Source organism: Schistocerca serialis, chromosome 3 (genome assembly GCF_023864345.2).
Source record: "Schistocerca serialis cubense isolate TAMUIC-IGC-003099 chromosome 3, iqSchSeri2.2, whole genome shotgun sequence".
NCBI classification, from domain to species: Eukaryota; Metazoa; Arthropoda; class Insecta; order Orthoptera; family Acrididae; genus Schistocerca; species Schistocerca serialis.
Genome location: NC_064640.1, coordinates 19,082,174 through 19,094,861, shown reverse-complemented (window position 1 = coordinate 19,094,861; position 12,688 = coordinate 19,082,174). Strand labels below are relative to the sequence as shown.

The following is a 12,688-nucleotide window of genomic DNA, read 5'->3' as shown; positions in this document are numbered from 1 at the left end:
GTATATTGATAGCAGGATGAACATTTTGCGTGATGCGTGAGCCACGCTGGGTACGCATGCATGGCTAGATTCAGCTCGCATGTCCCATTAGGATCGCTAGGAACAATGCACCCTGTGCTATTATGTGACGTCAGTACCCGCATGCATTACGCCAGCAACGATAAATACACTTGCTTCCCAGAGGCGTCTCACATATGGGATCAGTGTGAGCGCGCCTTGGAGTTCTGTGATGTCAGTATAGCACTCGAAAAACTGTAACTCTATACCCAAAAACAGACCCAACTTTCACCTCCTCTTCTTAGGCAACGGCGGCGTGAGCGTGATGGCTTGTGCTGGCCTGTGTCCAGCAGTGGCTCGTGGCGTCATCGACGTGCATGCTCCCTCGGAGAGTGTGCTCTGCAAATAGGTCTTCGCTCCTGTCCGGTCGCATCAGCAATGGTGCCTGGGTGATCACGTATTTCGAGAGGAATTTCTCAGGCGTCAAGTATGAAAGGGATGCTGCTGCCTCATGCTTGAGGGACCCAAAAGGGCACCAGTGCGTGGCTTAGCAGCTGCCGGTGCATCCCGACTTCTGGGATTTTGTGCGGTAGCCTCCTCTGCGGTCTAGTGGACAGGGGACAGTGGGCGGTGCCTGCACACATTGTTTGCGTGTCTGTTGCATTATTTTGCAAGCAGGTCTGTAGGCTGTGCTATTGGTGGTCTGGACAGTTTAATAATTGATTTAGTGTTTGCTCATAAGTGTACTGCATTATTTAGGAGGAATTTGCATGTCTGTGCGCTGTGTACTGAAATTATTTCTGTAATTTATGAGTTGTTTTCGTGTCTGCAGAGCGTTATTTCAGTAATTTATGAGTAATTTACAGGTCTGTAGGCTGTGTGGCGTGACCCCAAGCATGTCAGAGCATGTGTTTTGTGTCAGTGTAATAATTATGCTATCTAAAACCCATCCCTAAATAAATTGTTCCAAAATAAATAAAGTACACTCCTTCCTCTCTTCAGCAGCTCACTGCAGGCTGAGTACTTTTTCCCCTCCAGATAGCCACCTTGGGTTACATCACAGAACGGATGACAGCGCCCCCTTGGGGCAGTATTGTGTACTAGGTCACCTGGACTCTGGACCCCATGGCGACCACACTGTTTCCCTCCATTTTCCCCCGCCATCTTGGATTATGTCACGGAATGAACGACAGTGCCCTCTGGTGGTTGTACTGTGTACTAGGTCAGTTGGGCTCTGAACCCCATGGTGATTACACTTGATGGTGGTACTGTCTCTAATTGTTTCAATAAATAGTGCATGCAAAATAAAGACTTACATTCAGCACAGCTCGAGTCCTCTTTCCACCATTTCCTAGGACGAGATGGAGGTCGGATGACTTGGGTTAGTGGTGATAGCCCAACTGCCCTTTCTTTCCTGCCAATTTCTTAGATTAGTAGAGACAGCCCAATTGACCTATCTTCCCTCCAAAATTCAAACTTCCTGTCAGTTCCTAGGAAGAGGTGGCAGTTGGATGACTTAGGTTAGTGGAGGTAGCCCGAGTGACCTACCTTCCCGATATTTTCTTATGTTAGTAGAGGTGAGTTTCATTGTCCTGATGGAATTTGAACTTCTTGCCACTTTCTTGGGGAGGGGTGGGGAGAGGGGGTTAGGTCAGTGTAGGTAACCCAATTGACCTATCTTCCTGCCAAAATGCATCGTCTTGGATGACGTCACAGCCGCCATCTTGGATGACATCATGCACTGTTGCCAAGTCTATAGCCCGCCATCTTGAATGGCGTCATCGCCACCATCTTGGATACATCTGGCAACAATGGACAACAGGCTGGTACATAGTTTGCTCCACTATGGGCGAATGGATACCACAGATAGTTTTGCATAGCCTGTGTGTGTTTGGTATACTCTTCACAAAAATTTTCAGAAATTGTGAAGGTGCTGGTCTTTGTGGTTTCAGAGTAGTCCAGCTGCAATAAAGAAGTTGATGTCGCGGTTTCAAGTCCTGCCTCTACCATATATGTGGATTTTTAATGCGCTGTTGGTGTGTACGTTCTGTCTTAATTTCAGTAACTACATTGTAATTGATATCCATCAGATCTTTATGTGAGGTACAAAGTACAAATCAAAAATAAAGAAACCAATGGTGATAAGAAAACAACAAATGCAATCTGTTGCGAACATATCTAAAAATGGCAGAAATTTACCTGTAAGGGCAGTAAGCCATACAACGAATATGCATATCAGCACTATGTACCCACATTCCACTACGAATGTGTGCCATGATTTTATTGCTGCCATCTTACACCATTCCTGGCTATCACTGGACGTATTTCGTAACTGTAACAATCTAATATCTGTTGGACACAATAATGTGATCCTCATTCTCAGCTGGTTAGCTACCGTTCAGGATATCTAGTTATGCTGATATATTCATGATCCTCATACATTTCAGATGATCCTGACCACAATATCAAATGCACCCTACAGCCAGAAACGGCGTAATATAGGTGTCAGTGGAGAGAATTCTTAGTTTTGAGGGTACATGTGTGGCATAAGCACTAGCAAAATTAGAAGCAATTTGTGCGGGAGTAGTGTATCTCATTCTCTTCTCCACGATACACTTACACTCATACATAGCTGTTTATCTGGCTGTAACAGCTTTCGTCACAGTTTATGACACTATCAATGATCTCGAATAGAAGGTGATGGTTTAACCCACCTCAAGCAAGTTAACTATTCTCCCACAACTATAGTAACTCAAACGACGCCTTCTAGCTACCCTCTAATATGATTGTTTGCTGTATGTAAAAATACCGCATTACAATTTACTGATTTCGCCTTGACATTCTTCTGGGATACAGCTCACAGACTGACAGACTGATTGCTGAAGACTTTCCTTTATTATTATCCACGACATAGCTTCCGGATACAACGTCAAGACAAACAGCTTGAAAGTGACATCTACTGGCAAATTTATGCAGGTACCTCATTTCAATAGAGAAACAGATTAGCAGTTTATTACGAAGTTTCTTGGCTATTGTTGAAGGTATTTCAAATCCGGTTTTGCAACTACAAGAAAATACTATTTTTGTTACCAAACGTGTTTCGTTTTATTGAAATAAAGCATCATCAACGGTCGGTAATGGAAGATATTTACAATTAGACTTGCTCTCCAGATCGAAACAACAGTTAGTTAAAGAAAACGTTGATTTTAATTCCTATATTTATGCTTAGTTTTCGTTCACGTCAGGAAACATCCTCTTGCACGTTTTTGATTTATTCCTTCGTTTTACACTGTTGATTCTGGCCTGATCTCACATTTCCTTGCAGAACTATGCATTTCTTGATGGGAAACACATCACAATTGTCTGTATGTTCGTGGGTAAAGATGGCCTTTGTTTTTTGTGTAGTGTTACCAACTTCTCCGCTAGTTTTGCCTTTCATCTAAAAATGTTGTCTTCTATTGCCATTCGTCATATGGGTGTTATTATTTAAAAAGGAAAACGGCCAAACAGCCGTGAATTTTTTTTATTTTCACAACCATGTAAAGTCTTCAAAGGAAGCACTTGAAATACGAATACACGGCTCCAGCATACCAATGTCGATATGTTTGAGTGTCTATACATGAGGTGCATATGGAGCCTGAAGATCGCATATTGAATTGCCGAAACTGGTTGTGAATATAAAATAACTTCTCAAATTGCACGGCTGTTTGGCAATTTTCCTTGTTAAATGTTTGACCAGCCACTGTCCCGCGTCCACAATGGAGCAACAGAGATACGGATGTTATGTCGTTTAATTATGTTACTATGTATTTATTTAATGTATATGAGAAAGGAAGGAGTAGTGATGAACTTGAAGTTCTGAAAGAAGAATAGGTGGCGGAGGGTGAGGGTGCGAGAGTGGGACGAAGATGAACAGTGCACTGCCACCTTATTCTTTAACATATAGTTGATAGCAGTGTGCAGACGATGCTAGTTTACCTGTATCCGTTTTATGTGGAAGTAATGTGGTAACAATATATTTCACTTTCGTATCAGCTGATTTACATTTGCTTGAATTGTCACTATTTCTGTGGTTTGGAATCCCGTGTACGCGCAGAGCAACTTATTGTCGACAGCAAACGTGTTCTACGACTTTAACATACACCGTTCATCCAAAAAGTTCCGAGACTTAGTTTATTCCTGGTGTATAAGCGACGCCAGCACAGTAACTATGGTGGTAGTTTGAACTAACAACTGTAATTAACAGATGTGCATTCGAGTAGTCAGTTGTAAGCAGACAGTGTTAAGTAGTGGACGTGCGGCCATAGTGTATCAACATTGTTATGTTACAAATCGCAGTGGAGCAACATTTCAGTGTCAAGTGTTCAGTAAATTCTCAAAAATAGTTTTGAAGAAGAGGAAAGTGTGTCTAAAGTTCGTCCCGCAAAACTTGACTCCCGAACAAAAAGAACGACTGTGGACGCCTGCCGCGACTTGATTGAAATGAAAAACGCGGGCAGTTCTTTTTGTCAGACGTAGGGGATATAAAAATGAAAAAGCTGGCATACTATGCTTACTTTCATTCCATAATGTCATATGGGATTATTTTTTGGGGTAATTCATCAAGCCAAGCTAAAGTTTTCCGGGCACAAAAACGTGCAGTAAGAGTTATATGTGGTGTGAACTCAAGAACATCCTGCAGAAGCCTGTTTAGGGAACCAGGGATACTAACTACTTCTTCCCAATATATTTATTCGTTAATGAAATTTGTCATTAAAAATATATCACTTTTTCAAACCAACAGCTCAATTCATGGAATCAATAGTAGAAATAAGAATAATCTTCACAAGGATTTAAAGTCACTTAGTCTTGTACAAAAAGGTGTGCATTATTCAGGAACACACATTTTCAATAACTTGCGAGCAGCCATAAAAAGCTTAACAACGATCTATATATATATATATATATATATATATATATATATATATATATATATATATATATATATATATATATAAGTACAAAATAACTTCTGCGCAATTTCAGTGCAGTAATGCGTTCATTGTAAATGTGTGTGTGTGTGTGTGTGTGTGTGTGTGTCTAAGTACAATCTAACTTCTGCACCATTTCAGTGCAGTAATGTGTTGATTGTGAATAAGTATTATAGTAGCTGTATTACAGGTTTATTACCTTATAAATAAATAATAAACTTTTTTATTTTAAATTCAGTGCATTAGTATTTGTAAAATGACTTTCATATAGTGTTCATTAAAAAATAACCATCATTCCACTTGGGACCTGTGGAATGGTACATTAGCTTATTTGTTTTAGTTGTAAATATTTGTCATGTATTGTTGTTTTTCTGGCATGTTCCACATCCTGGAGGACCTCCTCACTACGGATCAATTGGAATGAAAGTAAATCTAATCTAATCTAATCTGGAAGAAACCATCACAGGTGACGACACTTGGTGTTATCAATACGTATCTACAACAAAACGACAAAATGAATCAATTCACACGAAGGGCCAACGTTTTGGCTGCATAACGGACACATTTTGACTATGTAACGGACATTCAAGGCAATGTGACGCGCGAGTTGAACAATATCCAATAGAACGACTTTTCTGACAGATTCATCTAGTTGTATGAACCTTCTGTGCGTTGCACTCAAGTGAAGGGAGACTATGTAGAATACCTGAAGGAGTAAAACCACCATCTTAATGTTTCTCTATTTTTTGTTTATTCAGTCTCGAAAATTTTTGGAGTGACAGGGTACGTGTGAGGCAGTAAAAACTTTAAGGTAATGTTTGGACTGTTTTTGGCTTTTACAGAAGAAAGCCGCTGGCGGAGGTGCCAAGGGCGGCGAAAAGGGCGGCAAGGGCGGCGGAGAAAAGCCAGCTGGCAAGAAGGGTATGTCAATAGGTTCTCTCTCTCTGTCCTCTTTTTACACAAATAGATGCTGCTAATCATCTACATCTACATGATTACTCTGCAATTCACATTTAAGTGCTTGGCAGAGGGTTCATCGAACCACAATCATACTATCTCCTTACCATTCCACTCCCGAACAGCGCGCGGGAAAAACGAACACCTAAACCTTTCTGTTCGAGCTCTGATTTCTCTTATTTTATTTTGATGATCGTTCCTACCTATGTAGGTTGCGCTCAACAAAATATTTTCGCATTCGGAAGAGAAAGTTGGTGATTGAAATTTCGTAAATAGATCTCGCCGCGACGAAAAACGTCTTTGCTTTAATGACTTCCATCCCAACTCGCATATCATATCTGCCACACTCTCTCCCCTATTACGTGATAATACAAAACGAGCTGCCCTTTTTTGCACCCTTTCGAGTCCTCCGTCAATCCCACCTGGTAAGGATCCCACACCGCGCAGCAATATTCTAACAGAGGACGAACGAGTGTAGTGTTAGCTATCTCTTTAGTGCACTTGTTGCATCTTCTAAGTGTCCTGCCAATGAAACGCAACCTTTGGCTCGCCTTCCCCACAATATTATCTATGTGGTCTTTCCAACTTAAGTTGTTCGTAATTTTAACACCCAGGTACTTAGTTGAATTGACAGCCTCGAGAATTGTACTATTTATCGAGTCTTCGAATTCCGACGGATTTCTTTTGGAACTCGTGTGGATCACCTCACACTTTTCGTAATTTAGCGTCAACTGCCACCTGCCACACCGTACAGCAATCTTTTCTAAATCGCTTTGCAACTGATACTGGTCTTCGGATGACCTTACTAGATGGTAAATTACAGCATCATCTGCGAACAACCTAAGAGAACTGCTCAGATTGTCACCCAGGTCATTTATAGAGATCAGGAACAGCAGAGGTCCCAGGACGCTTCCCTGGGGAACACCTGATATCACTTCAGTTTTACTCGATGATTTACCGTCTATTACTACGAACTGCGACCTTCCTGACAGGAAATCAAGAATCCAGTCGCACAACTGAGACGACACCCCATAGGCCCGCAGCTTGATTAGAAGTCGCTTGTGAGGAACGGTGTCAAAAGCTTTCCGGAAATCTAGAAATACTGAATCAACTTGATGCAATGTAAATGATACGCTAATTTCCTCACGTTTCATATCAAGTACTACACTTTTCTCTTTCTTCCTCTCATCCTACATCTGCGATTTCAAGATCCAAATAATGGTGAACCACGTGCCAGAGGGTATTTTCGATTTTATCGTGTATGAAGCTAGCTTATAAACGTACTGAGGGATGGAACTTTCTAGGAACGACTGGTTCATGTGCACGTGTATACGGCAGTGGCGGCTCGTCATGGTGGTGCACTTTGCTCACGAAGGAAAACATCAACAAAAGAGAGAAAATCAGTGCACTGTTCATGTTTTTGTAATGCCTGATATAAACAGACCGCTCGCTCGTGTCACCCCTGCATCTACTCATATGAAACCAAAAGGTGTACACAGAAAAAAGTATTACTTTTGCAGAATAAAAGGAATTAAAGTCAACCGCAGTTCTACGTACTCAAAAAGTGGTAGGCGTGCCTTACTAACCTTTTCAGCAGGCTGATAACGCCGTTCGATTTTATCTCTAAAGTTGGATGTGGTGGTGATCACTTGCACACGAACTCTGTTCTTCTTTCCTTCATATTTCCAAATCTTTCGATCATTCTTTGATTGCAGTCTGCAATTCCTAAAACGAGGTCTCCTTCAATAGAGAGCACCGCGAGTGCTGATAGTCTTTCTTGGTCCGTAGTATTCCACAAGAAGGTTTTGAAGCGTATCAGCGAAGAAAAAAACGTTCCACTACTGATGTGGTCATTGTAATTGTAATTATCGCTTTTGGGAGCTTCACAGATTCGCTCAATTCAAAAATGGCTCTAAGCACTATGCGACTTAACGTCTGAGGTCATAGGTCGCCTAGAACCTGGAACTAATTAAACCTAACTAACCTAAGGACATCACACACATCCATGCCCGAGGCCGGATTCGAACCTGCGACCATAGCGGTCGCTCGGTTCCAGACTGTAGCGCCTAGAACCGCACGGCCACTCCGGCCGGCCGATTCGCTCAGTGTATCAGAAATATTATTATCTGTTATGTAATCCAGAAAGCTCAAAGCTCCACCCATGCTTTTGAACTCCTCTCTTCCATAAATAACGAAGAGTTCTGTTCGAAGTTTCTTTACTTCCGAAAAGAGTAGCATTTAATAGCAGCTCTGAAAGAAGTTTCTGGAAAACTGGAAGAGTAAGTAGCGAATTTCTCTGGTAGAAAGAGAGAGGCTGCAACTAGGTGTCCAGTGAGCTTGAATGTTTCTTTTGCCTCGTAACTTATGACATGACATACTTCTTTTGCCTCCCACAGTGGATTACACATTGCTGCTCCATCTTCAGTTCTCCCTCTTTTATGGTAATCGTGTAAACCTGTTGAATTTTCTCTCACTCCTTCCCTAATGTTCGCAATTTCACGCTCAAAAGCTGTCAGCTTATTTTGTGCGTAAGTTGGATCAATATCCCTTTTTTGTAGCTCGTTATACAAAATATCCTAATGGATCATGATTTTATGAAAAAATGAAAGCTAAAAAATGAACTTTTCATCCTTCAAAATTGTTACTACGCCACAGGCTTGCAAATCAAATGGTTCAAATGGCTCTGAGCACTATGGGACTCAAAGGTCATTAGTCCCCTAGAACTTAGAACTAGTTAAACCTAACTAACCTAAGGACATCACAAACATCCATGCCCGAGGCAGGATTCGAACCTGCGACCGTAGCGGTCTTGCGGTTCCAGACTGCAGCGCCTTTAACCGCACGGCCACTTCGGCCGGCGCCACCGGCTTGCAGGATCGTGTTCTCATTACACAGTTTTCCCCCTGGCTCATATTATTCATGCACGTGATAATATCTTCCCTATATTCGAAAACGGTATTGACGCTCCTTGACTGAAAATTCCAACGAGTAGGCACTGAACGTGGCAGTCGTTTTCGTACTACTTCGTCGAGAACTGCCGTTCTTTGAGAAGATGCTGAAAAGAAGCTGCAAAGTCCCTGACGTTTAGCGAAGAATATTGGCACATTTTTATTAATGGAAGCGGCTTTAAGCATAATGAGATTCAATTGGTGGGCATAACAATGAATGTATGAAGCATTGGGAAACTTTTCCTTAACAAGTGCCTGCACCCACATGACAAACCACTCATGACTGCTCTACCATCATATGTTTGCACTATTAGCTTATGCTGACAATTAGCCAAATGATGATTTATCTGTTCGATGATGGACGTTGCCAAAGAATGTTCATCATGCTTTTCTGGTGCTATGAAGTCATAAAATCTTTCAACTGGTTTTCTGTAAATGATGTACCTATATATACTATAACCATCTGGAAAACACAGGCTACTTCACTGCTTTCGTCAGCTGTTACGGCCAAAAACTCAGCCCCCTTAATTTCCTTCCTAATTTCCTCTTGGCATGCTTGAAGCATGCACTAGAGGAGTTCATTCTGAATGGTTTTTGAGGTTCCTTTGAAAACTGTAGCTTTCTCTAAATGCAGTTTTAATACAGAGTCTAATTCTGCACTAAAATTAATCAAGGAACGAAAAACACCAGGATTGGAAGGTGATTCATCAGTCTCATCATGTCCTCTAAGGGCAATTTCCAACGCACCACAGAAACGAATACAGTTAATAATTAGATTCAATATGTACCTATTATCGGTAACTTTTTGGTTGTGTAATGCCACGGACCTTCTGAACCCACTGTCTAATTGGGTAGCTATATTTACATTGCCTAGACTTGCCATATTCAAAACATTATTTACATGGACTGAAGAAAGTTCGTGTTTTCTAATTTTGCCATGGAGGTGTTGAATGTCACTGAGCCCGTGTTTAGGCCACAAAAGACCTCCTCCAAATAATAAACAAGGAAAACAAAATAAAGCATTTTTCATGTCACAACCACACAACCATTCATGCTTGTTGTACAATTCAGAGTTAAATTACCTACTGAATTGGCGATTTTTCGTGTTGACGGTCTGCGAAATTGTTAAAGCAAGAGTCGGCCTACCTAGGCTCTTGATTTATAATTTTTCTTCAAACTTCCGTGAACTGAAGGGTTCAGAGAGCAATGACATTACCTAATTCATTATTTCACTTATTCACGTGTCACTTGAGCCTCAAAATTCACTGTAGTACACGCTAAAATAGCCAACATAACACACAGTAAATAGTTAGTTCACTCGCAGCTACACCTGAACTGGTTCAAATGGCTCTGATCACTATGGGACTTCACTGCTGTGGTCAACAGTCCCCTAGAACTTAGAGCTACTTAAACCTAACTAACCTCAATACATCACACACATCCATGCCCGAGGCAGGATTCGAACCTGCGACCATAGCGGTCGCGCGGTTCCAGACTGTAGCGCCTAGAACCGCTCGGCTACCCCGGCCGGCACCTGAACTGATAAAGTGGCGTGAGATATCACTTTGTTCGAAGATCCGATAGTTCCGTTTCCTTTCGGAAGAGTTCGGGCCCACTTCCAGCGGCTGACAGGGTGGCCAACGTGAGGTGTATATACATGCAAGGCCCGCATACGGGTACAGTGTTGCCAAGCGTTGCCCCCGCTCCCTGCACTCCCTGTCAGACACCTTAGTCCGCAATTGCAGTCACAGTGCAGCCCACTGTCGCCGTCGGCACATTTCCGTCCAACTCCGCTGCGTTCGGCGTTCGGCGCACTACTTCTCCACTAGTACATAATGCTCAGAAGGCAAATACAGTTGAACAAAATTATTCCTTGGGGGTAGCGCAAACCTGCAAACCTATGCAGTAGCCGCCCCTAGTATACAGTGTAATTAATCTAACAACATTTTCGCCCCCTCAGGCTGCAGGAAAATTCTAAATTCATAATCGAGAATCGACCATTAAAAGTTCGTAAATACATTTTCATTGGGCAGTAAGTATCTGTCTTATGGTGTCAGACATGGCACATAGTTCAACGTCTCTCTCGTGTCAAACAGATTTTGACGGTCCACACTGTCCTGCTATGTGTTCGATGGAGATGCCCTATTTGTCTGCCCTACAACGGATCCCATACTCGAGTACGTGAATGCCTTCTTCATCTGCTCTGATCAAAAAGCACATACACTCGCAACGTCTACATTCTTCTGTATCACTAACCAATCGCCTTGGCGTAAGCTGTCCATTGTATTGTATTGTATGTTAACCGGGGACCTATAAACGACAGAGAGGCTCCGTCCCCGCCGCTGCCGCAGTGGTCCGCAACCCCACAACGACTACCACAGTCCACTTCACCCCTTCGCCACTCCACACCGAACCCAGGGTTATTGTGCGGTTCGGCCCCCAGTGGACCCCTCAGGGAACGTCTCACAACAGACGAGTGTAACCCCTATGTTTGTGTGATAGAGTAATGGTGTTGTACGCGTACGTGGAGAACTTGTTTGCGCATCAACCGCCGACATAGTGTAACTGAGGCAGAATAAGGGGAACCAGCCCTCATTCGTCGAGGCAGATGGAAAACCACCTAAAAACCATCCACAGACTGACCGGTTCACTGGACTTCGACACAAATCCGCCGGGCGGATTCGTGCCGGGGACCAGGCGCTCCTTCCCGCCTGGAAAGCTGTGTGGGTTTATATCCATTATTATGAGCAACTGTTTTAATTATATTGATTTCATTTTGTTGGTCTGTGTCACTCAATGGTACTTTTTTAATTTGGTGTAGCATCGTTCTGAAATATGCCATTTTTTGTTGGCGGGGGTGGCAAGAAGAGTTGCCAATACTGACATCCGTGGTGGTAGGTTTTCTGAAAATACTAAATTGATGTTTATCGTTACTATTGCAAATTTTCAGGACAAGAAAGTTAATGCTTTTAGTAGTTTCATGTTCAACTGTGAATTTAATATTTTTGTGCATTTTCCTTAGATCTGCTGCTAATCTACGGCAGAAGATATGTTGATGATACAATCTTCCTTTTTGATGGTACAAGCAATGAAATAGATACAACTCATCTTGCCACCGCCGCCAACAAAAAATGGCATATTTCAGAATGATGCTACACCGAATTAAAAAAATACCAATGAGTGACACAGACCAACAAAATGAAATCAGTATAATTAAAACAGTTGCTCATAATAATGGACATAAACCCACAATATTAGAAAAACTCCACAACAAAATGCAGACAAAAACAACAGATCCACTTCACAGCAGTCACTTCAAGCCAAATCAGTGTGCCACTGAAGCCAAACCTAAATATGCTACTCTCCCATACATAGGCCCACTTTCATACCAAATAGCAAACTTATTTAAAAAGAAGAAAAATATCACAATCAGCTTTTCCACAAACAATAAATTACAACAAAAAGTAATCAACGATGTAAATACCTCCAAGAGTCCCTACCGTAAAATCAGGAATATACAAAGTCAAATGTGATACATGCCCAAAATTCTAAATTGGACAGACAGGCAGAAGTTTTGAAATTAGATACAAAGAACATATTGATGCTTTAAGACTTGGTAACTTGAACATATCAGCACTTGCAGCCCATATTGATGAAGAAAACCATTCAGTGGGAAACATTGAGGACAACTTAAAAATTTTACATCTAGCAGAAAAAGGAGCCACTATGAATATATTAGAAGAATTAGAAATACACACACACATAAAAACAGCACCCCAGACTATATCCTTAACGAACAAACAGTTAGCTAACACC

At 41.9% G+C, this 12,688-nt stretch overlaps 1 protein-coding gene across 1 annotated transcript in view; it reads left to right on the top strand.

Moving 5' to 3' along the window:
* LOC126469650 (uncharacterized) overlaps positions 1–12,688 on the top strand; it is a 191,995-nt gene that overhangs the window by 157,424 nt on the left and 21,883 nt on the right. The window contains exon 4 of the mRNA XM_050096774.1: positions 5,810–5,888. Coding sequence (XP_049952731.1) covers positions 5,810–5,888 — 79 coding nt within the window. The remainder of the gene's footprint in view (positions 1–5,809; positions 5,889–12,688) is intronic.